The sequence below is a fragment of the Zonotrichia albicollis genome, chromosome 17 (assembly GCF_047830755.1).
Source record: "Zonotrichia albicollis isolate bZonAlb1 chromosome 17, bZonAlb1.hap1, whole genome shotgun sequence".
Taxonomy (NCBI): Eukaryota; Metazoa; Chordata; class Aves; order Passeriformes; family Passerellidae; genus Zonotrichia; species Zonotrichia albicollis.
The window spans coordinates 12343148-12370814 of record NC_133835.1 but is presented as its reverse complement, the minus strand read 5'-3'; the positions used below and the strand labels follow the sequence as shown (position 1 = coordinate 12370814).

The 27667-nt window shown below is 41.5% G+C and overlaps 1 protein-coding gene and 1 long non-coding RNA gene across 5 annotated transcripts in view; one reads left to right on the top strand and one right to left on the bottom strand.

Annotated features, from left to right (window-relative positions):
• Positions 1 to 27667, bottom strand: part of LOC141731108 (uncharacterized) — a 103810-nt gene that overhangs the window by 13251 nt on the left and 62892 nt on the right. The window lies entirely within an intron of this gene.
• On the top strand, positions 2652 to 19652 carry ZNF831 (zinc finger protein 831). Of its 2 annotated transcripts, XM_074553398.1 has the most exons (7): positions 2652 to 2933; positions 7255 to 7303; positions 10720 to 14932; positions 15413 to 15555; positions 17199 to 17368; positions 17488 to 17636; positions 17933 to 19652. In XM_074553398.1, exons 3-7 carry the CDS (start codon positions 10751 to 10753, stop codon positions 18761 to 18763), a joined length of 5475 nt encoding a protein of 1824 aa, XP_074409499.1. In that variant the 5' UTR covers positions 2652 to 2933; positions 7255 to 7303; positions 10720 to 10750; the 3' UTR covers positions 18764 to 19652. The 2 variants fall into 2 exon arrangements, with proteins under 2 accessions (XP_074409499.1, XP_014123955.2); XM_014268480.3 differs by lacking the exon at positions 7255 to 7303.

Sequence of the window (27667 nt, the reverse complement as noted above, 5' to 3'; positions counted from 1 at the left end):
CTTGAACTGACATTTTTGGCAAGGAGAACCATGCTTGCTTCTAATGAAGCTTTGTCTCTCCCTTTTGCTGTTCAAGCACATTTTTTTCTTTAAGTTTTTTCTCTTGGTATGGCCTGACCAGTTTGTGAGGGTTATACTCCTCTTTGGGTGGTAGCTCTTGCTGGCTCAACAAACAGGAAAAACTGCCAGATGAACCTTAGTAGTTGTTATGTGATGTTGATAGGAGGGTGGTAGCTGGCTGTCCAGTTTAAAAGAATGTGGTTTTTTGGAATATTTTTCTATATTCAATTTTTTCCCCTTGGATTTTTAATAGTCACTTTAAAAGATTCTGCCAATTCACAAAGCTGTGATCTTTGGGAAAAAAACAGTAATCTTAGTTACCATGCTGGAGATGGTCAAATGAAAGACGTGTGGGCAACCATGATTTCTGTACATTCCAACTTAAGAGTTCATGTCTAGAAAAGAAATATTGCTACTTTTGATAACCAATATCCATATTACACAATGGTTCCTCATGGGGATTAGGCCTCAGAGGAGGATTGGGTGCATTTAGACATTCCAGGTGCCACTTCACCTGCAGCACAGCCACCAACACCATGGAGAAATGGTGACTCGGGAATACAGCAGCCACAGGGCCATGAAATAATTGTCCATGTCATATTGAGACAAAAATGAGCCACACATGCACCTCTGAGAGTTACTGCTGCAGCATCTGTGTTTGGTTACTACACTTTTCAAACAGAGTCAAGAAAATAGTAATTAATTTTTAAAAAAATATGAATGATAATAAAAGATTGAGCTGATAGCACACATTAATAATGCATGATGTTTAACTGGGCAAAAAAGGTCTTCATTGAGCAAGCAGAACACAAAGATTTAGAGTTTAGAGAAAGAGTAATAGAAAGAAAAATTGTGGTTCTTTTCCTTTACTTCTATCCACACACAAAAAAGTTTACAATGCCAGGAAAAGGACCAGTTTTACCAAATTGATTTTAGCAATGTCAGCTTGCAGACTACATCAGCTGTGCAATGGCACTGGGTCTGCATGAATGGAACCCTGCTGGCAGGCAGATTTCTTGTCTCTCCAGACATTCACTTTTCTGTGTCAGCTGAGCACACAGATATTTCTCCAGCAAAATGTTCCTGCAGCTGACCTCAGCTGTTAGTGTATACATGGAAAAAGAATTTAAGTTTCTCCTGTGGCCTGTGGCCAGACCCCACTTAGTGCCAAGTCAGGCTGTGCTGCTGTGTAATAATGGCAATATCTGAGAGTTTTACCACACAGACACAGAACTGAGGGTTGGTTTTCATCCACTGTTGGGTGATTCACTGTTTAACTCCTTTTTCAGTCTTTTGTCAAAGTGTGGGATCAGCAGTCTGAAGCCCTCCAATCCAGCCCTGCTGGTTTTACTGACACTGAGTTGTGCTGCTTTGACATTCAGCTCTGGCTCCTCAGCCCTGGGTGGGGAGGAAAATGATTGCCAGGGGTGAACAGCAAGGGGGGCACCACCCAGAGCCTCCCCTTCCCTCCCCTGTCCCTGTGCATGCAGCTGCTCTGCTTTTCATTGTCAGCATGACACCAAAGAAATCCTGCTTGATTTGGGGCTCATCTGGATGTGTGAAAATGGACACGTAAACCCCTGCACCCCACAGTGCACATGCCTTCTGTGCAAGCTCAAGATTTTCAACCTGGCTGTCTCTTCTCAACATACTTGAAGATACAAATTTATCAAATTTCAATCTCTTACTATCATGGAGCAGCTAAGCCATAAAGATTCCTTGAAGTTTTCAAGTTTCCCTCTAAAACTGTTTTGTCTGTCTTTCACTTTTCGTGGTAAAAAATATGTTTGAGAAGTGTTCTTGCTTTTCTGACAAAACCTTCCACCTGTCCCTCCCAGCAACAGTGTGTTCATAACTGTTTTAGTCACTGTCACTTGTGTCAGCACTTTTATATCAGCTGAAATCCCATTTTCCTCTCATTCCCTATGATGTGACAGGGAACAGCCCCTTTGTCTCACTCCTGTTGGTCTCCTGTAGTTACAACCAATATTCAAATGTGTTTTCTGCCCAATTTAGATCAGTAAACCTGAGGCGTTGCTGGACTAGTGAACAAAAGTGGGCTGCCAGCATGTCCTGGTTTGTGGCTGTGTTTTGTGGAATATTCAAGGAATAGTCCTGGGCTCAGATGTCCTGCCTGGCCACTTGTGGAGTGGCTGCTCTGTCTATTGTACTGGGCTAGAGGTGCTACCAAGATTTAGGCACCTATTTAGCATGTTCTAAAACACAAATACAGGTGTCCTGTGAAGAATTTCACAGGGGAAATCTGGATACCCTTCAGGAATACAAGCTCTTGTAGATTAATTAAAAAATAGCAGCAAAAAAATGATAACAAAATATTCATACTCTGTAAAATATAAAACCTTCCTAAATACTCAATTTACCTTTTTTTTTTTGCTTTAGAGGCTGAGGAAGAAACTTGACTATATTACATCTGCTAAGTTAAAACAAAGCAACAAAAAAAAGATAAAAGGAGAAAAGTCATAATTTTTCATTTGTGCCTGATGGGGTTGTCTGTTTTGGTGTTGGTTTGTTTTTTTTTTTTTTAACTGTTTGCAAATCTTCAGTGTAATGGTTTGAAACCCAGTCGTGTCATTTCTTTACGCCCACACACAGAGCTGCAGTAGTGCAGACACTGTAGCAGGCAAACCATATTCCCAGCATCGGCCATTAAAACTCTTCCTACAGCAGCGTGGGCTGCCTGCACCCCCTGCTCTCTCTGCACACACCCCACCACCCACCCTCCACTGTTCAAATGCTTAAAAAAAAAGGAGAAGAGAAAGACACTGAAAAAAGAAAACAGGATGCTTCTTTTGTTTCAACGCTATTCCAGGGACCTGAACCTCTCCACCTGCCTGTGAATTGGCCACCTAAAGGTTAGCAAGTGTTTTGTTGTCATTTTCTATGGACAGAGAGAGAATTCAATTCTAGATGGCAAGACAGAAATTTGAAAGTTACAGGTTTTTTTTTTTTTAATTGTGATGGTTCTTTCACTTAGCAACGAGAAAGATTTTTTTCATAAAACACAAAGCATTTCAGTTCTGGCCCCACTTCAGCTTTTCAGAGGGCTTTAATCGGGATTTTTTCATCATTTAGTCCAACCTTCTAAACTTTAAAAGATGGATTAGGGTTATTATTTTTCTGTTAGAGCAACCTGTTGATTGCAGTCTGCTGGCTGGAGGTTGTTAACTCTTTCCTAACATGGGTAATGCACAGGAGCAAATTTGATGAAAGGATAAAAGAATTAAAATCCTTTGAGGTTTTTAAGCACTAAAAATCCTATTTTTTCTTCATTGTGAAGCCACCAAGCATGTTAAAAAACCAACAGATATGTTAGGTATGTTTCTTTTTAGAAATAGTGATGTAAATCTAAACTAGATATATAACAAACTAGAAAGCATTTCTTATAGCTGGAGCTGAGAAAAGTAGCAGTGTAAGAAGTAGAAAAGGAAATATTCTTGATACAAATTGCATGAAGAGGTCAAAAAGGCCAATACAGTGTTTACTTACACATTAAAATGTATTTTAGGCAACAATATCTTTACTGATTTAAGCCTTTGAAATGTTTTCATTTATGGATATTCAAGAAAAGGAACATAGGAAAATATAGAAAGCTGTATAATAATGATAAAACCAGCTGCTATTCTGGAGCAAAGGGAAGGTAAAGCAGATCCTGTTCTTCCTAAAAGATTTTAATACTGTATTCTGGCACAATATTTACAGAAATAATTGTTTTAAAAAGTCCAACCTAACCAGCTTTGCTGATATTATACAACTGTAGAAGTAAGTGTCAGAAATATTTTCCTTAAGATGTGGTACAAGAATTTCTAAGTTCCCCAGCAGGTTTTCCAGTGGCTTTGTACTTTAATAACACACTAAGAAGGGCAGAACTTCAGAACAATGACTTGTACTGAGCAGCAAGATTTCCTAAAGTCAGAATTTGAGGTGTGACCATGGGAAGACCCTAAAGGTTTCGGGAGATGGTGGAATTAAACACTTCCAGCCTGGCTCTGCAGGGGACTGAGGCTCCCAACTTTGCTCAGGAGGTGCCGGCAGCGTGCGGGCTGCGGGTGGAACTGGCGGAGTTGTGAGATCAGACACAGCCCTCCAGAACAAGGGGAAAGGTGAACTCAGTACTTCTGTTATGAGATGTTTCAAGATAGGAAGTCAAACTGAGAAAAGAGCAAAGGCAGAAATAGTTTCTAAGTAAAACGAGATTAACAGTCATTGCTGGGCTAACCAGGAAATGTGTCTGTTCCATTTTGCTCGATGAACTGAGAACTAAAAACCTCCAGACCTGGGGTACACTCACAAACATTTTGCTTCCATCACAGAAGGAGTGTTTAAAGTACCTGCACAAAGTTTATTTCAGACCCTATGGTTCACTGTGACTTTATGATGCTAAGATTGAAGTAGAAGTTTTGTGTGGTCTGTCAAGGGAGTTGTGCCGGCTGTCAGTGTTGGATGAGCAAATGGAAATGATAATCCCACTGTCTGCATCTTCCTCTGACAGTAAGGTACTGTGTGCTGCTCTCAGCATCACTGCCCTCCCAGGAAAAAATAATAATTAGCAATCCTGGGAGAGACTTTCTTTTCGTTTAACTTTGTGAAGTTCTTTAAAACGTGTAGTTGCAGGATTTTCAGAATCTATTTCCTCACCAGCACAGGAGGAATGTTTATTGCTGCTTTCACTTGCTGTCACCCCTGACAAAACTCTGTAGGTGTCTTTGAAGGATGCAGGGCTTTAAACACCTGGGGTGGGACCTTTTTCACTTGGGACCCAGAAATGTGTACCAATGGTGTGTGGGTTTAACTCCTCACATCCTGGTGGGGACATGAACTGAGAGAGGAGAGCAGCCCCAGGACTGCCTCCTGTGCAGCCCCTGACAGCAGGCTCAGCTTTGTGCATAGCTTAAATTGACACTCTGCTGTCTATTGAGGCAGCTGAAGTTAGCTGAGTTTCTCAGCAGAACTCTGAGCAGAACAGTATTTTGAATTTAAATTAATATAAATAATCTTGCTTAGAGATTGCAGCTGAGGAAGCAGCACATAAGTAGATTGATTAGAAAGAGAAAACAAAAATCACCTAATTTCAAACAGAGCTAATGCAGTGTAATACTGGTGCTCTTTATTTTGTTACTTCTGGCCATTACAGCAGCCTGTTCATCCACATAAATGGGAAGAATCACAGGATGCTCTGAAGGACCCTGATTCCAGAGTCACTTATTCAAGATTTAGGGATTTTAGATCAAACTTCAGAAGGTTCTGCTAAGCCCTGAAATCTCTGTGATAGTGGCAAATATCCAGACAGCCACTTGCTTTTGTTGTAATTTGCTTTAATTAATTATTGCCTCCTTAAGCCTCTCTGGGTAAACAGTTTGCAGTTTTAGCATTTGGAATTTGATACTGAGTGATGTAAGTCATGAATTTTAAATGCTTATACATGTTTTCAATTTGTTACTGGGTCCAGCATACTGCTGCAATTATTAGGACTGTTGAAATTAAATGCCCCTTTTAAGTAAATTCACCTTAACTTAATAATAGTCAGTCTCAAAGTGGAATAAAATATAATGGGCTCCAGAAATGTGATCAAACTGAAGACAAACTAATTTTGACTGGTTATGTAAAATGCCCATAATCATCTGTTTGTATGATTTGATTCATGCCAGTGTTCTATTATAAGATGTGCATCTTTTTTCCCCGTTGGTTTGTTGACTGTAGCATGCAGTAATCCTCCAGAAGATCTCACTTAGAGGTGAGAACACATTCCTTTAGGAAAGTATCTCCCAGCAGAGCTGAAACTACTTGCTGCATGTAATTCTCTCCATCTGGACAGACTGAGTCTGTAGAGCAGAAGCATGAGTCACTGTAAAGCAGTTCAGAATGTCAAGTATTTTCTAGATTCACAGATTTGAAGTGTCTGCAGTGCCATTACCAATTACTGGGAGCATTTCAGGGTATGGGAGAAACCAGGAGGATTTTAAGCAGTAATCCTGGGTCCTGTTAAGAGCTTCTCTGCCCCTTGAATAACTATATGACAGGCAAGAAACAAGAGAAGAAGACAGAAATATTTCTCCACCACCAAAATTAGAGGCCTGCTAAATCAGGGCTCCAGAAATAAATGGAAAGCAATCCAAACAGCAGGCAAAACTCTCCAGGATCAATAAAGCTGTTTGAAATGAAAATCCACTGAGGCCTCTGGCATTAGTCTATCACCAGAGTTATTAAAGGAAAGAGCTCCCACTGAAGTGGATATTGGACAATTATAACATTACAGTTTCACCACTACCCAGCCAGGAACAGGCTGCAGGGTCTGAACTGGGCAGCTGCTCAGCACAGGGAAAATAAACAAAAGAAAACTGAAAATAAAACTGTATCTTCCAAAATATGGTGTTCCTAAGGAAATGATACAGGCCAGAGATATCGATTTTGTAACAATATTGGGAATGCATGTTCCAGTTTGGGATTCACTCAGTGTACCAGCAGAGCAGGTTGAGCCATCCCAGTCCCTATTTTACACAAGTGTTTGCATAAAGAAGAGTGGCCCCTCCCAGGACCCCTCAGTGCTGTTCACTGTGTTGTTACCTGAGCACTTAGGAACTCAACACAAATAAAATCTAATTTTTTAAAAATTACCTTTAAACTGCACTTGACTGTGCCCTATCCTGTTTTCCCTGCAGCTTTCACAAGTTTGTGGAGGTCTGATGAGCATGACCCAAACACTTCTAACAATCCTGAGGCATTTTCCCACCTGGTTCCTGCTTTCTCCTGTCCCACAGGGCACCATTAGAAGAAGCTGATGGACAGCACTCACAATGGATAAATTTAGTATTTCATATGTGCTAAGGGTCTTCTTTCCCAACATATCTTAAGAGAGACCTTTACTGTAAAGTTAAAATAAAATTACTTTTAGGAGAATGAATTAAAAACCCTACCATTGTATTTCAGGACAATACAACTGAAAACAGAGTAAAAACCTCCACATTTCAAAGATTCTGTTTAGAGCTCTCTAATTAAATTGTGATAAAGGATACAGAGAGGTTGAAATACCACTTCATTTTCTTCTGTTTCAACTCTTCCTGTTTTCTGAAGGTTGTTAATGTGACACCAAGGTAAAAAAAAAAAAAAGAAAACCCCAACTTCCTACTTCTAATCTGTTTCAAGTCTTTGTCCTCGTTTCTCTCTGCTTGCATCAAGTATTGACAGAAATGAGACTTTTTTGCTGAAATGCCTGGATCAATCAAAGGTACGTGAACTAGAATTATTTCCAGACTAAAGACTTAATTATTTCCAGACTTCTACTTCTGCTCCCTGGTATTTAATCACTAAAAGCTTTTAAAAAAGGTGAAGACTCCTGGTATAATTGAGTATATTGTGTATGTTCAGAATGTTGAAAACCTGCTCCTGTGGAGTTACAAAAATAAAGGAACTCTGTCATGTCTCCAGGCTGTACCTGCAGACCAGGGTGGGGGACTGAGCAGTTGAGCTTAGAGACTGATGCTCTGCTCAGTGCTGTGTCAAAAAATGATATGAAAATGCAGAAAAGAAGCATTTACATGTTTAGCTATTGATTTGGTTAATAATGGTGGGCAGTTGACAGAGCATTGCATGTGCCATGCACAAGACAAAAAATCTTTTGGTTGTGTAGTCCAAAATTATACAACAGTGCTGACAAAATGAAACAAGTTTTATAAAATGTTTGGAATTCAGGAAAAAGTCTATAAAAATGAAACCTATTGGATTTAAAATTAGGGTTTTTTTATCAACCTCCTGTGTTAAACTACTTTATACTTATAAAGTGACTAAGACAATTTCTGCTACAATGATTTTTTATCTGAAACTGCTCCACTTTTCAGTGTTCCACAGACCTGCCTGTGGTGTTTACCTGAAGTTAGAATTTCAAACCAGGAACAAAATAATTGTATTTAATGGAATTTTAGTGACCAGTTCTGATAGCTTAAGAAATCAGTTTAGAAAATTCTGAGCAGGCCAAATCTTGCATTTAGCTTTGTTTGTTGAAAAATTTTCCTTATCTAATTAGGATCAAGTCTTATGCTGGTAGTTCAGTGCCATGAGTTACAAACAGCTGAGAACATGGGGTGGATGCTCAGTAACAGAGCCCAGGGCAAAACCAACAGAGGAAGTTCTACGTTGGGCAAGGACTACCCTGAATCAGCCCTGGGGCAGAATTACTTTGAGATAAGCTATTTTTGTCAACTACAAAGAAATACAGTGGCCTTTTTTGGAATATAAATAACAGATGTGAAAAGTCTGATGGTATTTGCCTCAGTAGAATACAAGTCATGGCAGTTTCACTCAGGAAGAAAGTATTTTCTTGCTGTGAAAAGCAGCAAACTACCACACCTGGTAGAAATGTTTTATTACATTCTTAAAAGCACATTAAGTATCACCTTTAGCTTACTTGTTGAGCTTTATTTAAAACTTTACTTTAAATTTTCTGTCACCACGTAGGTATTTTTGTTGTAGAGCATTACAGAACACCAAAATGAGTCTCAGGCTGCGTTGTTGGCCCCAGAAACTTAACAGCATTAAGTGAAATTACAGAGCATCTGGTACTTGGGAACCAGAGTATGATTCCTATGAAAAACATCTGTCTGTGGTGGCCTTGAAGGGCCCATCAGCTCTGCATGGCCAGAGGGAACCAGAGAGAGAAACAGTTTGTGCCACTGGAGCAGGCTGCTGGGGGAAATGTAAAATATGTGGAAGTGTATTTCCACACTTCTCCCTGGGGGAGGGAGGGGATAAAAGACACAGTGCCTTGTCCTGTCTGATGTGGTATTGTTAGATGTTCTACCTACCGGGCATTCAGGCTTCACTTCTCTTCTTGCTGTCTGCTTTCTGCAGCATGTTTTTTCCCCTAAACTTTAAAAAAAAATATTTTGGAAAAACTACTGCATACTTAATTTGTATCATTGTCTCATCTCTTACTGTATGCTGTGTTTAAATTTAAAAGTGACCATATAACTTGGGAACTATCTTAAATGCACTTGAAATGTTGATAACATCACTTTGGAAATTAGAGGATTCCACTTTTATTCTGTAGGGGTAACCACACTGCACAATATGGATAATAACTTCTTTCTTTAACAAGCCATATTCTTTTAACATTCTTTCATCATTATAGTCACTATTATAATAAAAAGCCTCTTAAGTGATTATTTCACATAGAAATGTCAGAAGTGCATAAGAAAAATCCATGCTTGATAACTGAGCTTAATTTATATCATTCATGAGGAAGAAAAAACTGGCAAAATCTAACATTTTGCTGTGCACAGATCAGTTCATTTTACACATTGTTGTCTTGGATGGAACCAGTAAAAATTTCAAAGCACATTTTGAAGCAATTCTTTTCCTGTTTCCCAGTAATGATAACCTATTAAAATGATCCAAGGAAGTTACAGAAACACCACTAGAGATTATGCAGTAAAGCAACAAATTGCAGATTTCAAATTGAGCCACTGATTATGTTATTCCAAATGGGTTTTTAATGGCTGTTTGCACAAGAACAACCCATTATTCATAGCAGCCAGTGCATCCAGTGAGCATAGCTGAACAAGAATCAAATAAATATTCACAGATCACTTGAGTTTCACCCAAACTGTAATTAGAAGGGGTTATGCCTCTACTCTTTGAAAGAAAATTTTCACCTTGCTTATTTTGATAGTTTCCTGCTTTGTTTCTAAGAAAGAAATAAACACAATACAAATTTTTCCTGAAATAAGTAGTCTGGACTGGCACCAACTCTGCATATATCAGGATAGATTTCAAAATAATAGGTTCACTTTTTAAAAAAGAAGATGTTTTCATTTGGCATTGAGAGCACCTAAAAACAAGCAGTACACCATAGTATCTCCATTAATTATATAAAATTAATTTGGTCTACACAAAAGCCAGCTTTAATTTCTCAACTATTTTCCTGTGATACCATCTTTTCTACTTTGCAGATATTTATGCAAATATGACTTGTAAAACAGGACATGAGTTTCATTTTCTTCACGTATTTTCATTTTACACCACTTGTTGCAATGTGTTTGGCCTTAGCTCCCTTAGACTGGGGAAGGACAGATAATATGTGGGCAAGTTTAATGTCCTGTGTTTGGAACTGGTTGCCCAAAGAAACTGTGCAGTTTTTAGAGGTTTTCAAAACCAGACTGGTAACACCCTGACAGCCTCATCTGACTTCGGTGCTGACTCTGCTGTGAGAAGGTGCTTGGACTAGAGAAATCCTGAGGTCCCCTTTAACTCCAACTGTTCTGTTAATATTGTTAATGTTAATGAAATTTAAAAACATGATAAAAATATGTAATGGAAATATGGTTCCAGAAAACTAAAATTGTATTATATCTGGTGTGCTTAGAGCCTCCATTTGCAAATCTGAAACTCAGATTTGTTTCCAGTGCTTTGGGTACTCAGTGTAGGTTGTAGGAGTGGTTTCAAGTGCAGTGTTGAGTGTTCTTTGCACTGTAACTCCTAGAGGAAAAATGGAAGAGGAACCAATTTAATTGGGAAAGGAAGTGATGGTTGTCTGTATAATACCTGCAAGTGTGATATTCTCAGTTGCCCATTTTCCCAGCCCAGGCTGGGCTGTGTGTGTGTTATTCCAGCCTGCACACCGGTGTCTGTTCTGTGTTCCCTCGGCAGGTCCGTGAGCCCATGGCAGCCGGGCCCTGCCATGGAGGCCCAGACCCCGCCCGGCCCGGGCCCGTCCCCGCGGGGCCCCTCGGAGCCTGCCCGGGGCCAGGCCCTGCCGCAGCCCCTGTACCTCAAGGCCCTGACCATCCCGCTGCTCCAGCCCGTCCAGCCTGGCTGCTTCCAGCCCCACGGGCCCTTGGTGGCCGCCAGAAGCTGCGTCCACCTCGATGGCACCAATGTCCCCCTCATCCTCAAGCCGCTCATGCCCCCGGAGGGCTCGGAGCAGCCTCAGCCGCTTCTCCAGAAACAGCTCGGGCAAAGCCTGACCTTGAGCATAGTCAGCACTTTACCAGTTTTGTCATCGCCGAGTCCTTGTGTAAAAGCATCTATTGGGAGCCCAGGAAAATCAAAAAAATCTGGGAAATACATCTGCAAACACTGTGGACGAGATTGTTTGAAGCCAAGTGTCCTTGAGAAACACATTCGCTCCCACACGGGAGAGAGGCCCTTTCCGTGCACCACTTGTGGCATCGCGTTTAAAACCCAGAGCAACTTGTATAAACACAGGAGAACCCAAACGCACGTCAACAACACCAGGCCGCCCTCAGACTCTGACATCAGTGGGGGACCAGAGCAAAATGAGAGATCAGCAGAGAGCACCACCTCTCCCCAAGGCAGCAAAGTCTTGAATAGCAGCAGTGAAGACCAGGGGACGCACATCAAACAGCCCAGTTCAGAGACCAGTGCAGCAACAGACACTAAGAAACCTCATGAGCTTTCGCTGCTGGCAACAAGCTCCTCATCAGCTGCTTCAGAAAATCAGGAAACAACAAATCAATCATTGAGTTCAAAGGCTATTCAGGGGGTTCCTGAAAGAGAACCTCAAAGTTTATCATCTCCAGGAGCTTTGCCAAATGGTCCGAGTCTGAGAAAGAAGATGCAGGAGCAAAGAACTCCGACTGCCAATAAGCACATTCAGCTGCAAAGGCAGCAGGCAACCTCTTCAGAGAAGCAGTGGGATTACAAAGCCTTGGACTGCAAGCTGAAGAAGTGTGAGAGCACTGACTCGGGGTATCTGTCACGCTCTGACAGCACAGAGCAGCAGCTGACATCGTCCAGCCCCCTGCACAGTCTCCACGAGCACAGCACAGAACTGGAAAATGAAGCTGCCTTCAGCAGCCCAAGGTGTGCCTCCAGCAGCACTGCAAAGCCAGAGGCAGCTGACAAAGCTACAGCTTCGATGCTAGAGAAAAAGAGGCTGGAAGAACACATTTCAAAGCTTATTTCTCACAACAAAAGTGTGGTGGATGACACCCAGTTAGACAATGTCAGGCCCAGAAAAACTGTCCTTTCTAAACAGGGAAGCATTGACCTTCCAATGCCTTACACATACAAAGACTCTTTCCATTTTGATATCAGAACTTGTGATGTAAATAGGAAAAAGAATCTTTCTCTTTGTTCAGCAAAATCTACCTTTGCACCCCTGGAGAAATGCAAGCCAATGTTTTTCCATTCAGTTCCCACCCAGTTCTCCACAACAATCGACACTGTGCCTGTTACTCGGAGCAACTCCTTGCCTGTTGCGGAGGGAGCGAGGATGGTGCATGACAAAGCAGGATGCTCAAAACCACTTTCTCGCACTAAGCACTCTGTAAACACAGGCACTGCTGGTTTGCTGCCTAGCAACGATCTCACTGCCAGTTCAGTGGATTTCCCTAATAGCCATCCCCGAGCTCTAGTCAGACAAACTGCAGTGGATGATTTGCCCCTAAATAACGTGGCTGATCATCCTTCTCTGTCAGAGGAGCTGAAAGGGACTAAAAAGCTTGGGGCTGCAGAAGTAATCTGTGCTAAAAATAAGAAACACAATCAAAGGAAGTTGAAGATGTTCTCTCAAGAAAAATGGCAAATGTATGGAGATGAAACATTTAAGAAAATCTACCAAAAAATGAAAAGCAGTCAAAATGCCAAGAAAATGAAACAAAGAGAGAATAAGATTACAGATATTACAAGCCCGATTCCTAATTCAATGGAATCAACCAGCAGCACTGAAATAACTGAGGAAAGAGATGGCAGGAGCTCTGCAGCTCACAGTCCTTCCTCCCTTGTGACAGCAGCTTCAACCATGGGTAAATCAGGAATCTCTACTGATTGTGATCATGTTCTGCAGAATGTGTCCTCTGAGGAAACTTCAGACAGAGTGTCCAACCTAATGGAGACATCACATTCTGTAACTGCTGGAGCTGTAAGCAGCCAAACTTCCCCAGAGCTCAGTGGCAGTGACACGGAGAAATGCACAGCTGGCAGCAGCACACTGCTGGCTCCAAGCACTGGTGAGCTCAGCCTTCAAAATCCTGAGTGTCAGCTGAGCAGCCACGGGAGGAATGAGGACTGCTTGCCAGTACAGAGTAGCAACTGGGAGAAACCAAGCCCTGGGAAAGAATCCAGTGCATTTGAATTAGATTGTAAAAGCACTTCACACAATTATGGGAACCATCATGGGACTAAGGAAAGTGGCCAGCATGGCCTGATGCCCCCGTGGGTCCCTTGCAACAACAGAGAAACTGCAGGGAAATCCCAAACTCTGCCATCAGAAAGGAAAAAGCTGAAATTCGAAGTGGAGAAGACACAAAATGTGATTTCAGTGCCCTGCCCTAGTCCCAGTAGTGAAACCACTGAAGTAAGTGAAGCAGAGAGAGGCCTTTGCTCCGGCACTCAGTGTCTTCCCACAGCTCCAGTGAAATTCTCTACTAAAGCAGAGGAGCAAAAATCAAGCACAGGAATTAATGAAGCCGCTGGAGGTACTGAGAGTGTGGAATATAGGAAAACAATCAAACTTCCCACACAAACTTTCAATTACTGTGACATCAACCTTCTTTCACATCCTGCAGGTATCTCAAGAGCTTCACTGGTGGGATTTTTAGGGTCTGAATTAAGGGAAAGTGATTCCAACTCTTTTGCCTTGCACAATGCAGCAGATGGAGACAACAAAATGTGTCTTGTAAAAACAGGAGCAAAAGTGCCACTTCCCAGTGACAATGCTGTGGATGTGTCTTCTAAAAGCCATCATCTGCAATCTGATGATTTAAGTCCAGTCCCACAACAAAATGCCTTCTCTCCAAAATATATCCTTAAATTGCCCCAGGACAAGAGAGCTTCAGATCTGTCACCTTTGCTTCAATCTGAACAGGAGATGACACCTGGCACACCTGTGACAGTCACCTTAACCACCCCACCCTGCTCTTCCAGCAGCACGTCCCTCCATTCTCATTCCACGGATGTAGTTTGGTGTCCTTTAAAATCTGAAGTGAGACAAAAGGCTGGCAAAGAAGAAATTCAATGGAATCTTCACACAAACTGGAAAACTCCAGGATTCTGTTCACCAGTCAGCTCAGAAACCACAAATATCTTAACCACAGCAGAGAACACCTTTCCTAACCAAAACTTCAAGCAGCAGGATATTGCAAGAGAGGATTGGAAGAACAAACAGAACAAAAATAAATTAAATTATCAGAGGCAAACAGAAGAGAAGTGGATGAGTAAAAGTACTTGCTCTATACAGACTCCAAAGAAGAAAATCTGCTTTACTTCTGTGTATACAAGTGGCTTTTTCATATCTGCTGACATCAAAGATGAGAGGAGGGCTTTACACCACCTTTGCTCAGGAAGTGACTCTTTGATAAAAACATCAGTTTCTAGCAAAGATGCAGAGCCAACAATCCTGGAATGGGACAGAGAGGAAAGTCCACACATCCTGAAGGACACCCCAGCACCACTGCAGGATCTGCAGCATTCCCAGAGCTCAAGAGACAACCCCACTTATTTTTGCCATTCTTTTGGCACTTTCTACTGCCACACTCTCAGCACCCACTGTAAAGGATTCCCAGCGCTGCCCCACTCTAACAGGACCAGCTGCTCTGGCATTTCTGCAGTGCCAGGCTCCAAGAGCAGCTTCCCATCGCTCAGTGCTGAGCCCCGGCTGACGTGGTGCTGCCTGAGCAGGAGCCTCCCTCTGCCCTCGGAGCAGGGGGGCACTGCAGCCCCTGCCCACCCCTCCGTGCCCCCCTGGCACAGGGAGCCCAGCAGGGAATGCACCCTCTCCAAATACGACATCTCCATTTTCAAAATGAGAAATATTAGCAAGACTGTGGCGTATGGCTTAACAAACACAAGCTTGAAAACGTTGGTTTCATCCTTTTCTAAAGGACATCAGATGCAGGAGGTAATATTGATAATTCTGTTTGCTTTCTCAAGAGGGTGTTATTGGCTGACAGCCCACCTCCATCCGCTTATTAGGAAAATTAAATAATTATCAGAAGTGTATTTATGAACATTTACAGGCATTTGCTGATACACAATTTACAATTTATATTTTTATAACATAAGTCTATATTAATTTGATGCATCAGAAAGATATATTTCTGTGTGAATATTTAAGTTTCTTTCACTTTTCAGAATGCTGATAGTGAGAAGAGTGAATTTCTATTTCTTGATTTTTTCCCCTTTATGGGGATTTTTTAACATTTTTCTCTAATAGCATCTGTTTTCATTCTAAATGAATATTTGACTTAAATACAGAGTTGTGCTACTTAACTCCTATGCTGTTCAGTGCTATTTAAAAAGTGCACAGATTTCCAGCTTTTCAGTCAATGTAATTCACAATTTTTTCATGCACTTGATTTTTCCTCAATATTCTCAACAGTTAAGCTCAGACGGTCCCGGTGGTTCTTTCAAAAATATTTCAGAGCAAAAGAAGAAAACAGTAGTTTGCAAAAAGGAAAAACTCTCAACAAATAAACTCAAGAGGAGCCACAAACAGAAAAGGATTAAAGTCACCCCTAAATGGTAAGGAGTATGGCTTTCAGGTTCACTAGATATAGACATCATTTTGTTGTAATGCGTGTAAAAACTCCACAGAAAAGAAAAAGGTTTGCCCAAAATTCAACCTTATCAAAACTGTGGGGAAAAAAAAAGATAAATCTCTCAGAAAGAGCTGTTCTTATACCACAGCAAACTTTGGGCCCTGAAGGTAAACTATAAAAATATCAATATGTTGTTTACTATTAGGAACAGACTTTTCTAAGCAAACCAGAAATATCCCACAGAAAGATGATGCCTGGTCAGTTGACTCTCTCTATGATTTAGAAATTCCTCTTATCTGTCAAAATTGTCAGCATTAACTTTTGTTTGAAGGGGACCAAAATGGTTCTGTTTTTAATCCTGTCCCAGCTCAGAGCAGTGCGTGAGACCCTTTGTCCTTGGAAGATCCATATCCTGAGCTGGTATTCACCAGAGAAAGCAGGACAATAAATATCAAGTTTAACACCAACTAACAGAACCATCTGTAGTTCAAAGGATCATTTGGTTTAAATAAAAAAGCAGGAAGAATTTGAGCATAAAACTATCAAGGCCACATTGTCTCAATCAGCACAGCTCCCCCCTTTCAATGGGAATTCCTATCAGTGGAACATTTACCCTCCAATCTTTCAGGAGGTGGGGCAGCAGGATGCCTGATGAATTGCTGCAGTAAGGAGCACATATTGTGTGCACACATCCCTCTTTATTTCATGGCCAAAATCAGACAGAGTGACTCCCTTGAGGACAAATCAGTGTCAGTAACTTAATCACCGTGTCCAGCTCAGCAAACAGCACTGCAATTCTGAAGGGTCATAAGAACAGAAATAGAAGACTCAGGTCTATGTCACCCAACTGTATGACATTCTTCTAGAACTTTTTCCTGGTTTGATTTTCAGGTGCTGTTTTGTTGTTGTGTTTTTTTTTCCCTGCTGGTCTCAGAATTTGTTGATATCAAATTTATTTAGGGATTTAATTAAGTACAGTGTCCTGAAAGCTCAGGTCATGCCTGTTAGTAGGTAACTGGCCCAACTGGTAACCACCAAATGTAATTTAATTTTCTAATACACCAAACACCTGAGTAAGTTCATCCTTTTAGATTTACATCTTGCTCTGTGGATAGTGACAGTCTGTTGATTTAGGGATGGGACTTCAGTGTCATTCATTCATAGCAGAAACTAAAGCAGAGTTGGATTATTCAGTGTGGGTTTGCTAAATAACCAGAATCCTCATGTTGTTCCTTAGTGATGATGAGCAGGTAGCACTCAAGAAGTGAAAAGGAAAAAACACAATAACCACACAGCCTCAGGTGATTCCTGTGTGGTTCAAGTCTTTGTGAAGTATATTGTTTAAAAATTCCAGATGTAAGAAAAAGGATCTGTTATTCCTTAATCCTTTTCTCTTAGAAAATCTAGGATTTACTGATCCTAGAAAGAAATAAAGATCATAAAATAATTATGGGTCTCTTACCTAAAATCCAGCTTTTGTTTTTGAGTTGACATAAACAAGCATCTCCTTCCCAGTAATGAATTGCTGTTAGACTGTAATGCACCTGACGAGGTGCTGTCGTTCTCCTCTGGCTGCTCCTACATCTCCCATGTTTGTTTATCCCCTCAATGCCCCTGGCACTGCAGGTACAGAGGGAGGCACAGCCATGGATTTGCTCAGCTGAAAATGAACCGGCTGAGCAAGAGGCCCTGTTTCCCCAACAGAGCTCTGGATGCTTTGAGAAAGGGCTGCTCATCCCAACCCCCCAGATTTAATAAGCATAAGAAGTGCCATCCTCCTCCATCCAAGATGCAAGGTAAGTTTTTGGAATATTTGTGTGAAAATATTATTTCAGTGGTATAATGAGAAATGTAGCAAGTTCAAGCATGGGGAGTGGTGATAAAAATCAAAGTTTAACCAATCTCTTTTCAATAGAAAATTATCTACACCAGCAAAAAGACACATCATATTCCACCTCAGACAAACAACTTTGCAGAAGGAAAAAAGCAAAGAATAACTCAGGAATATCTTCCCATACTGAAAACCTAAACCATGTTAAACAAAAAGACAAAATGGATAAAAAAGTAAGTATTGTACCTTAATTCTTGTATTATTTTTTATTAACAGAAAAAAGAAGGGTTAATTAAAACCTGAATTATATTCAGCTACTTTAAAGTTGAAATTGAAACTATTTTGTATCACAGATTTTGGTTAAAATGTTTGAAAATGTGTTAAAGGTATTTTTAGGGGTTAAAATAAAATGAGAACTTACTAATGTTAGAATTAGCTAGAATAACAATTAAACTTGAGTACTTTGGATGAAATTACTCTGGACTGAAAACTTTACATGTATATTTTTTTCCCCTCCTAATTCCTACAGGACATTTCTGGGCAAATCAGGGAACACCCAAGAACAAACGCTTCTGTCCAGAACATTACAGCTCCTCTGGGAATAGCTGTGACAGCTCATTCCTTTTCCTCCAGAGCTGACACATCCCTGCAGGGGTTCAGCAGGGACGTGGCCATTTGCTGCTGGGTGACACAGCCCCTCGTGCTGCAGCCATCCCTGCCTGGGCAATCCCGGCCAAGCCTTCGGAGCCGCCCCCTGGCAGCTTCCTTTGGCTCCTGTCCTGAATTTACAAACGCTGACACAGGTGAGCAACCTGGCAGCACAAACCCAGAGGCTGCTGCTCCTCTTTCCTTACATCCAGGAGGAAGCCAGGAAAACATATTGAGGGTAGAGTCAGAGAGCCAAATATTTGGGATATCCGAGCCGGTGATCCAGGCTGCCGGAAGGGAGAAAGCTCCAAGTGAAGAAAACACAGATTCACCTGGCACAGAAGGCTCAGCTCCCAGTTCCCAGCCAGGATGTTCACGTTTGTTTGGATCCCAAGCAGAGTCTGTTCATTTGCCCAGCAGGGAACACTCACAGAGGGCAAACTTAGCTCAGCATCTCCTGGAGCTGCACGGAAGCGCAGACAAGAACAGATCCCACCTGCAGCCCAATCCCTATGGAAGGCCACAGGGAACAGCTACTGCTACCTTTAAAAAGTCCCCAATGACTCTCAAATCCCCTGAGTTCAAGAGTTACTCTGCAGCACCTCCCAAGACATACAAAAAGAGAGGTTTAGAGATGATGAGGAAACAAACGCGGGTGGAATATGATGACACAAGCAGTGATGATGAGGACAGGCTGGTTATAGAAATATAACAACAGGCTGCTGCCAGGGCTTGTGTGCCAGCCTGGAAATGCCAGGGATCTTTGATCCATAGTTCTGAAACACCTTAACATCAGCAAAGCCATTCCTCTGTGCCAGAGGCAACACCCTCTTTGGAAGAGCCCTTCCTTTCAAGGACTCAACCTTTTTTAAAAAATTCTCACTTGAGGCTGGCATGGCACATTCACATGCAAGAGGCAGCCTCGTGCTCCTGACAGGTTTCCAGCATTGTTAAAGTTCCTGCCAGTCTCAGAATTCCCACAAGTGCTGCTGCCCGTGGGTGTGTTACTCCAAGCCTGCCGTGGATTGGATTACTGCAACAATGCAGCTGCAGCAGCTTCCTCAGCTCAGATTTCCTGCGAGGGGTCAGATGTGTTCCCTTCTCCATATTCCTGTAGTCACTGCCTCTGTGCTGGGAGTGACACGCTGGCATTAAGGGCAACATCGGTTCTGTGATAAGTTTCTGTGATACTGGAAGAGTCTGGAAAAAATGCTGGTCTTTTTCCATGTTGCACAAATGTCAATGCTTCTGTGTGAGAAATGACACAAGCATGCTTTGCTTTGTGTTTTGTGCCTTTTATGCCAAGATCTACTCGAATATTCTTGATTTTTAGGTGGAGAATATGGGTGTTAGCTATTGGTATTTCCTTGTGGTAAAATTTCTGACAAGGATTTTCTCATTATATTTGTCACATTGTGCTCCAACTGATGTCATCTGGAATGTTTCATTTTTATTGTAATTTTAACTGCAATGATGCCATTTTATGGAGGGTAAAGAAGCTATATGGCATAGCTTGTTTTCTTTTTTTAACAAGTTTTGTGCTACAAACCCTAAAATTTACTGGTTTCTATGTGAATAAATAATTAGATATTTCAATTTGACCAAGTGTGTTGACTTGCTTGATTAAACTGATGAACACTAAAATATTCCACTTCTACATTATAATCAAATTCTGTACTTAAACTTCTCCTGTTCTTATATTCTGATTCACACATAAGGATTAATTGATTAACCTACATGGGATATTTGGAGTTGCTTTTTAGTCATGCTCAAGTAAAAGAATAAACAGATCATACAAAGAAATTCAGTACAAATTATCTGAAACAAATATATGTGTATGTGTAAAAAAATGTCCAAACAGGTCAGAGAGATAAACCACATGCCAAGTCCTGTGCAACTCCTGTGTGTTTGGATGCCCTACAAATGTGACAAGGCTTGAGGTTGTCAAAACAGAGCTTCACATTTATTCTTTATCTTGTTCAGTATTTGTACTCACAGACTGGTAGGTATTGGGGTGTTGGGATGACTCCCAGGTAAAATGAATTTAAATAATGTGAATTCAATGAAGTATACAAATAGAATTTGGGAAGAAAAAGAGGAAAAGAAAGGGAGGAACCATCAATACTGAACAATTCAAAGTTCTGAAGCTTTTTTTTCTTATGGAATCACTCAAAGCTACAGCTGGATTCTGAATTTGTAGGAAAACCAGGAGAAGAAACACAAAGCTTATAGAGATCCCCAGATCAGTGTTCCCAGCAATGCTGTTGGCCAAGCACCTTTAGAAAGCACAAAAATCATTGCCCCAAACCCCACCAGCACCTCCACAGCAACAATTTTCACCTCTTGCCTGTGCAAGATCTAATTATTATAATACATGGACATGTAAGGAATATTCTGTACAAGATTTTATTTGCTTAATGTTTGTGGCTAAATGATGTATTTTCAAGTGGAATTTCTAGGTCAGAAATAGTTTAATGACAGAGTCAGAATTGTTGTGCAAAGAAACTTTTATCCTGCATAGATTTTACAGCATGAAGAACAGAAATTTCTATGTCATTCTGCAGCTGTAGCTGGAACAAAAATGGGACAAGGTTGAGGTAGCTGGGAAAGTAAATTTTAAACTCCATTTTCTGACAGAAGTTATCCTTGACATTTTAGTTCCCTAACTTGTGTAACAATTTGACCTAACATTAGTTCTTTACAAGTGCCACTATATCCATGGTGGCATTTTAACAGGATCACTGCAGAAGGCAGTGACTCCAGCTCAAATCCTTTTAGCCACAACAGCCCTTGGAGCAGCCAGGTCTGAGTCAGGTCTGAGTCAGGCTCACCAGTGTGTGATGACTGGGAGAAATGGTCTTGGTCTAAGTTAGGGAACTCAGGGAGTCTGCACATCCAAATCCAACTGGCTGTGTGGAAAACTGTATTGCAGCTTTCCAGAACACACTGTACTCACAAAAAAGACTAAACAGGCAAACTCTTCTGTGGCTTTTACACAGCACAAGAATCAGCCACTGATGTGTTTAATTCACTCCCAAGTAACTGATCACAGAAACCACAGGAGGGCACCAGGCACAGAGGGAAAAATCTGTTTCCTTCTCCTCCAAAGCCAGCAGCAGTTCTGATGGATCATCTCTTTGCTATAAGCAAGGCTGAAATTCCTTTGCACATGAATGCACCTCATCAACTTTATCCTCCTTCCAGTGAAGGAAGCAAATTAATAAGGAATGCTGATTACTAATTAGGTCTATATTCAACACCTACATCTACCCAGGCAGATGCAAATTAGAGGATATTTCAGATTTTGCCTCTTTAACTGGGAACATATTTTTTCTTATTGTTTAGATTTTTTTAGTAGATCTATTAAATCTTGATACTTCACTGATCTGCCTGGCAAACCCCAACTGTTACACAAAGGTGGGTGAGAACCAACCAGAGCAAGTCTGAAATCCCCAGCAAATACAAAGATAAACCTTGAATAAAAGTTCTGGCTTGGAGCTGCTTGAACTGGCTCTGTAGGGGAAACTTCCAGCAGCTTTTCACAGAAGCCACCCCTGCAGCCCCCCACTGCCAAAACCTTGCCACACAAACCCAATACAGCATCATGTTATTTAGGGCTGGAAGAGACTTTCTTTCCAGTCCTATTTTTACCCATAAAATCTTGTTTGTCAACATCTTCCCCAAAACACAATTCCTAATAGGTTTAGTGCTTCAGTATATGCCCTCTGACACACACAGGGAGCAGTACACACCTAAACCTGGTTTTGGATCCTGCCTAGGTTTTATTTGCATCACCAAATTTGTTCCCATTCATCAGTGCTGATATTGAATTAGTTTTCCTGTTGATAAGTTGCTTTGTTAAAACATTAATTTTACCTTAAGGATTTGTTTGGTATTATGGCCACAGATTAAGACTTCTGGCCTCTATTTTTCATTTACTATCAGCATTCCATGAGTCACATGGATGAAAGGGTCAATAGTGGGGTTTTTTTTGGACTTTAAGATACTTTGAGATTTTTTACAGCTGATTTAAAGTGTCCTGGTGGAACTGGATAAATGTCACGTAGAAGTACTTAGAGGCTGTGTCTTCCAGGGAGCTGTAATGTTACCACAGTTTGGTTATAAGCCATCCTCTTAAGTACTTAAACATAAAAAAGTGGTTTTCTTTCTCACAATCAAGGTACCTATTGACTACTCATGACAACTGCCTGAAAATGTTCTGAATTTGTGTAATGTCTGAGGCTTAGAGGGGCAAGAGCCAGTTAAACAAGGGGTGAACTCACTTGAACAAATTTGTGGGTGCTTTGCAAAGTAGTCAAAGAGAAGTTTTGTACCATGGGTGTACAGACTATTTTAAAATCCTCTCTATAAAAGTCTCATTACCAGTCCCTAATGACTGTCAGGGCTCAAAGCCCAGTGCTAAGCAAGGTGATTCTAATAGAGTCAATTCATTAATCTCTAATCCATTTTTTAAGCACCACAAGGTTTGTGCACGTGCATCTGCCTCATGTTTTTGATTCACTGATTGACAGAACAAGCAGTGCTGAGTACAGCACCAGGAGCATGTTCTGAATCCAGCCAGGACTGGAAGTGCTTCAGAGTGAGCTAGTTGGGATATATTAGACTGATTCTTTTCAAAGATTCTTATGCCATTAACAAAAGGAGGGATTGGATGAGAGCCATGGGAGCTGTTTCATAACCTCCTGTGGTCTTGTTTTCCAGCTGACTGTGACGGCCACTCAGGTTCTGCTGCTCAGGTCAGACGTTCTGGAGCAGCACTGACAGCTAAGCCTTGATGGAGTCAGCCTTCAATTACACTTCCTGCTTTACACTTAACCTCCGCAAAGCAAAGCCTCCTACACATTACAGAGGTATTCACTGGGCAAAATTTAGGTCACATCAACAGCCCTCCCCACTCTTTTTACACTAATAGAGCCATAATCAGTGTTCGTATCTAAAAATCTATGATTTATCATTCTTGAGAGTCAGATTTTTCTTGAAAACCCCCTTATGTCATTGCACATGCCCAAATGAAACATTCTGTCTCAAACACACAGCTGAGAGCGTGACAGGCTCACTCAGCTGAGCTGCTGTCCTTTCTCCTCTGTAAAAAGAAGCCATTACAGAGATTTCCTCCTCCATCAAAATGGTTAATACAAAGAAAAAAAAAATCAAAATTGATTTCCGTAACATGCTTTGGCAGCTACTGAGGTGAGCACCTACATGGGGAAAAGGGAGCCAGGGTTGTTCCCACCTGTGTTAGGAAACCACAGTCTGAGAAGAGCAATACTTCCCTGGGAAGCTGAGCCAGGACTGTAACAGTTACCTCAAATCTCCAAACTTGTAAGTACAAATGCAATTAGGAGATTGGCACAAGCAGCAGTTCAGAGGGTTCTGTGCACATACACGTTTGTGTCTTGGCTGGGAGGAGGAACAGGTAAAATTACACTCCTTAAAAAAAAGTAATTCGACCATTAGCTCCACAATGCCTCTTAATGCTCCCTTTGCTCACAGGGAATCATTTGCATTGAGCTCCTCAAATGGAAAGACACAAAAAGCTATCACAGTCCCTGCAGCCCCTGAGTGCTTGGTGTTCCAACTCATCCCAGTTATGAAAAAGTTTTGTACAACTTTTTTAGTTCTAGTTATTTATGGGTTATTTTAGCTCCAAATTGAGAAAATGTTGAAAAGGAAAATTATACAAAAGTCTCAGACCTCAAATCATTTTTTGTCCAGAAGCAAGAAAGTGAATACAGCAAAGTAAGGCATAAAAAACCTGCCTTATCCTGCCCAATATTATAAGACTTAAGAGATTATGTGAAAAAGGATTTACAAACTTTGATTTAAAAATAAGAACAAAAGCAAAATGGTCATTATTACATGTTTGATATGGAAAACACCAAACCTTTTTTTATTTGTACCAGATGTGGATAGGCAGATGTGAACTGTTGGACAATATTCACAGAAGTGGAATTAGGGAAATATCCATAATTAATAGCATGCCTGTGGAAACATGTTCTGTGCTTCAAAAAGAATTCAGGTGGTATTAGAACTGGAAGAACCTCCTTACCCTGAAGATGTTGACAAATCTGAAGAAATTCCAAGCAGTGAAAAAAATCCTGATCGGAGAAACAGATTGCTTGTGCAGAAACATTAAAGGAACCAATCTTCTGCTCTCAATTACACCAATGTGGTCCAGTTAAATTCAGTGGCAGTCTACCAATAGAACCAGGAGGAAAGCTTGATTGTAACATATGATATAAAGGATTTGCTTAGAAATGATCAGAGGAAGAATTCCCTTTAGGAAGGAAAGGAATTGGTAAAACATTTTGGGGAAACAATATGTCCTGTAAGATTTAAGTACAAAGAAGGAAAATACAGCCAGAGAATGTTCCACTGCAGTAACATCTTCTAAATAACCAGAGGAGGTCCTCTGGGAAATTTAACAGAAGTTAGAACAGAGCTACTCACTGTACAGAACAATTACACACAGGAGGTCTTCAGAGAAAGCCATCAGGCAGTTCTTCCCCTGGATACCCCTGTCATCCATGGAATCATCACAACATCTGTGCTCATCTTTTCTGTGCCCACATCCATTGTTTCTCCCCACCTTAATTCACACAGTAGTGACTAATGCATTATGAAAATTCATCCATGCAGGATCAGTTATAAAATGAGGTTGCATTGCCTATGTGCTCTGTCTACCAGATGTTTCCTTTTGTGTTCATCAAGAACACATTGTGTAAGAAGAGCTCCTCTAAGCAAAACACCCTCACCATTCTTGGTTTAATTACAATGACTCTGCAAAAAATGGGGCCAGAAAAAGAGAAATCTTATCCTTGCCTCCTGGACAATAGGACCAAGAGAGAATTTCTAGGATAGATCTGACAATAGTTATATAGAATCAGAGAATCCCAGAACCCTTAAGGTTGGAAAAGCTGTCTAAGGTCATCAACGATCAACCCAGCACCACCACCTTGTTCACCACTAAACCATCTCCTCAAGTGCCATACCCACACATTTTTTGCACATTTCTAGGGATGGTGACTCCACTACTCTCCTGGGTAGTCTATTCAACAACTTGGCAAGCTTGACAACTCTTTCAGTGCAGAAATTTTTCCTGAGCTCCCATCTAAACTTTCCCTGATGCAACTTGAGGTCATTTGCTCCTGCCCTGGCATTTGTTACCTGGGAGAAGAGACCAACCCCCAGCTCACTGCACCCTCCTTGTCAGGGAGTTGTGGAGAGCCAAAGGTCCCCCTTGAATCTCCTTTTCTCCAGGCTGAGCCCCCCCAGCTCCCTCAGCCGCTCCTGTTAGATAAATTTACCAGTTGCTGGTCACAGAGTGCATTAATTTGCTCTCAGAGTTGGTGGGCTTCTTGAAGCTGCAACACCCTCCCTGCAGTGCGTGTTCCCTGGGGTTCCCTGGGTGCTGGCTCTCCCTTGGGAAGCGGGCTGAGGTTTCTGTGGCTGCCCTTTGGAAGGTGGCACACACCGCGGTGTGACAGAGGAGCTGCTGCGGGAGCCACCTGCGGGAACCACCAACAATTACAGCCCCAACCTGTCCCCAGCCGGGGAGGGGATCCCTGCCGCACCTTCCCGAGGGAGGGGACACCTTCCCTCCCCTGTCATGTCATCACAGTGGCCTTTGAGGATGCTGAAAGCTCTGGATATCCCTGGGATGCTGAAACCAGCACAGTCCTATTGCTGGGTACCAATACGTGGCCAAGCATCTTCCAGGTCTTGCTTAGGGTTAAATGAGTAGTTAAAGACCACCAGTTCTGTTCTGGACATGCTGGACCTTTAACATGAACTGGTGCCACAAGTGTCACTCCTCGTGCACCTTCCTCAATCCCTTTGGCAGGAGCAGTTTGCTGTCCCCTCGGGGTGTCCAGTGCAGCTGGAATTGACAGTTCAGGGGTGCAAACTCCGCCTGCCATGGATTCCTACAGGGAGGCTCCAGGGCACCTGCCTGCACTGCTGCCATTGTCTGTGGGGAACACAGCCTGTCCCAGCCTGCAGCAAGGCACACACCCCACACCAGGTCACTTGAGCCATTCAGGTGACTGCGCCACCCACCCCTGCAACTCCCTGATGTTTCTGGCTTCAGAAATTGATAGAAATCTTAAGGCAAAACAAAACCAAATCTGGAGTTTAGCATAGCAAAGAATCGATCTAAAATTAAATGGGATTTACTTCGCCTCACAAGCTCTGGATGTGACAAATTTCAGAACAATGAGATATGGATCATTTAGAAGTCAGTGATCAAAATAGCATTTCTGATGGAAAGATTCCAGATTGGACTGCAGCAACAGTAACTATGTTGCAGTAAGGCCAAGTCTAAAAAAGCCCCATAGATATACAAAGGGACAGAGCCATTTTTTCACGTGTCCTCACATGAATATCCCCCCTTGATCACTGTGTGACAATAAGAGAGCTGGAGTCAACACAAAACTATTTAGTTGACAATCCCAAAACTATTTAGTTGACAATCCCCTAATTCTTTACATAGCTTGTATTGCTTTAAATATCTTTTCCCCCTGAAAAGTTAAATTCATCCCACATTCTTCTAGGAAGGCTCAGGGCTGGCATTCCAGCAGAGTTCCTGAGGGGAGCCTTACAGAACTGGAATGTGTTCACAGGTACTCTCCCTTCCCCCCAAGTGAGAAATCACAATTATGGGATGCAGGGAGAATTAACATCATTTGGGAGACAAAGGTTTCATAGTACAGCACAACTTAAAACAGACCACAAGCCTGCATCAAACACAATCAACTCCAAAATAAAAAAAAATAATACAGAGCACAGTAAATGGCTTCAAGGGATCCTTAGCCGTTTTTTCTGCTGTTGTGAGAAATCATGTGCTATTCTTCAAAAAACCCAGGAATGTAAAGAAGTCCTAAAAGCAATGAAATCCTAATAGTTTTTTAACAGACTAAAAGGATTTGAATTCTCCAACTAAATTAATTGATCATAAGATTGATTCATAAAAATTCATACTTTAACCCTGCTGGTCTGCAGGGCTGTGTGACTCTGGCAAGCACAAAGGTTGTGGTCAATGAAATAAGACTTGTTCTTCCACTCAAAGCTGCAGATCCCATCATGCCTCAGGTTGTTCCTAGTGCTGGCATGTGCTGGTGCTGGAGATGAATGCAGAGAGCAGGTTTACAAAACTTCCAAATCCTGATTTAGTGAAAACTCCTGTTACCAACTTTTCTAAAGACATTTTACTAACTCAATGAATTTAACCAATTTAATGAATTCTATTTTCCTCTAGGCTCTGGCCGAAGGGGCTGTGAGCTGCAAGCAAATGTGTGTGGAAAGATTTTCAGACTGAAAGGAGGGAACAGTTCTCATCTCCTTGGTACTGCACAGAAGTCCTTCCTCTATGAAAAGCTCACAGTGAGTTGGAAAGGTGAAACTGCCAATATTTTCATTTTACTAATGCAACTCAGACTTCAGCATTTCAGGTGGCAAATTTACAGTAAATTTGATATACCTGGCCTAATTTCTACTACATTCACATTATTCAAAAACAAGATGCTTTTCTACTCTTCTTTGCCCTAAAAGAAATGGAACTCTGGCAACGGCAGCTTTTGAGAGCACTCCACAGCTG

Excerpts from the sequence above, each read along its gene's own strand:
- ZNF831 (XM_014268480.3), top strand. The coding sequence starts at position 10,751 with ATGGAGGCCCAGACCCCGCCCGGCCCGGGCCCGTCCCCGCGGGGCCCC. Across the intron at positions 17,369-17,487 it reads TCCTCCATCCAAGATGCAAG|AAAATTATCTACACCAGCAA; the intron begins GTAAGTTTTTGG and ends TCTTTTCAATAG. Across the intron at positions 17,637-17,932 it reads AAGACAAAATGGATAAAAAA|GACATTTCTGGGCAAATCAG; the intron begins GTAAGTATTGTA and ends TAATTCCTACAG.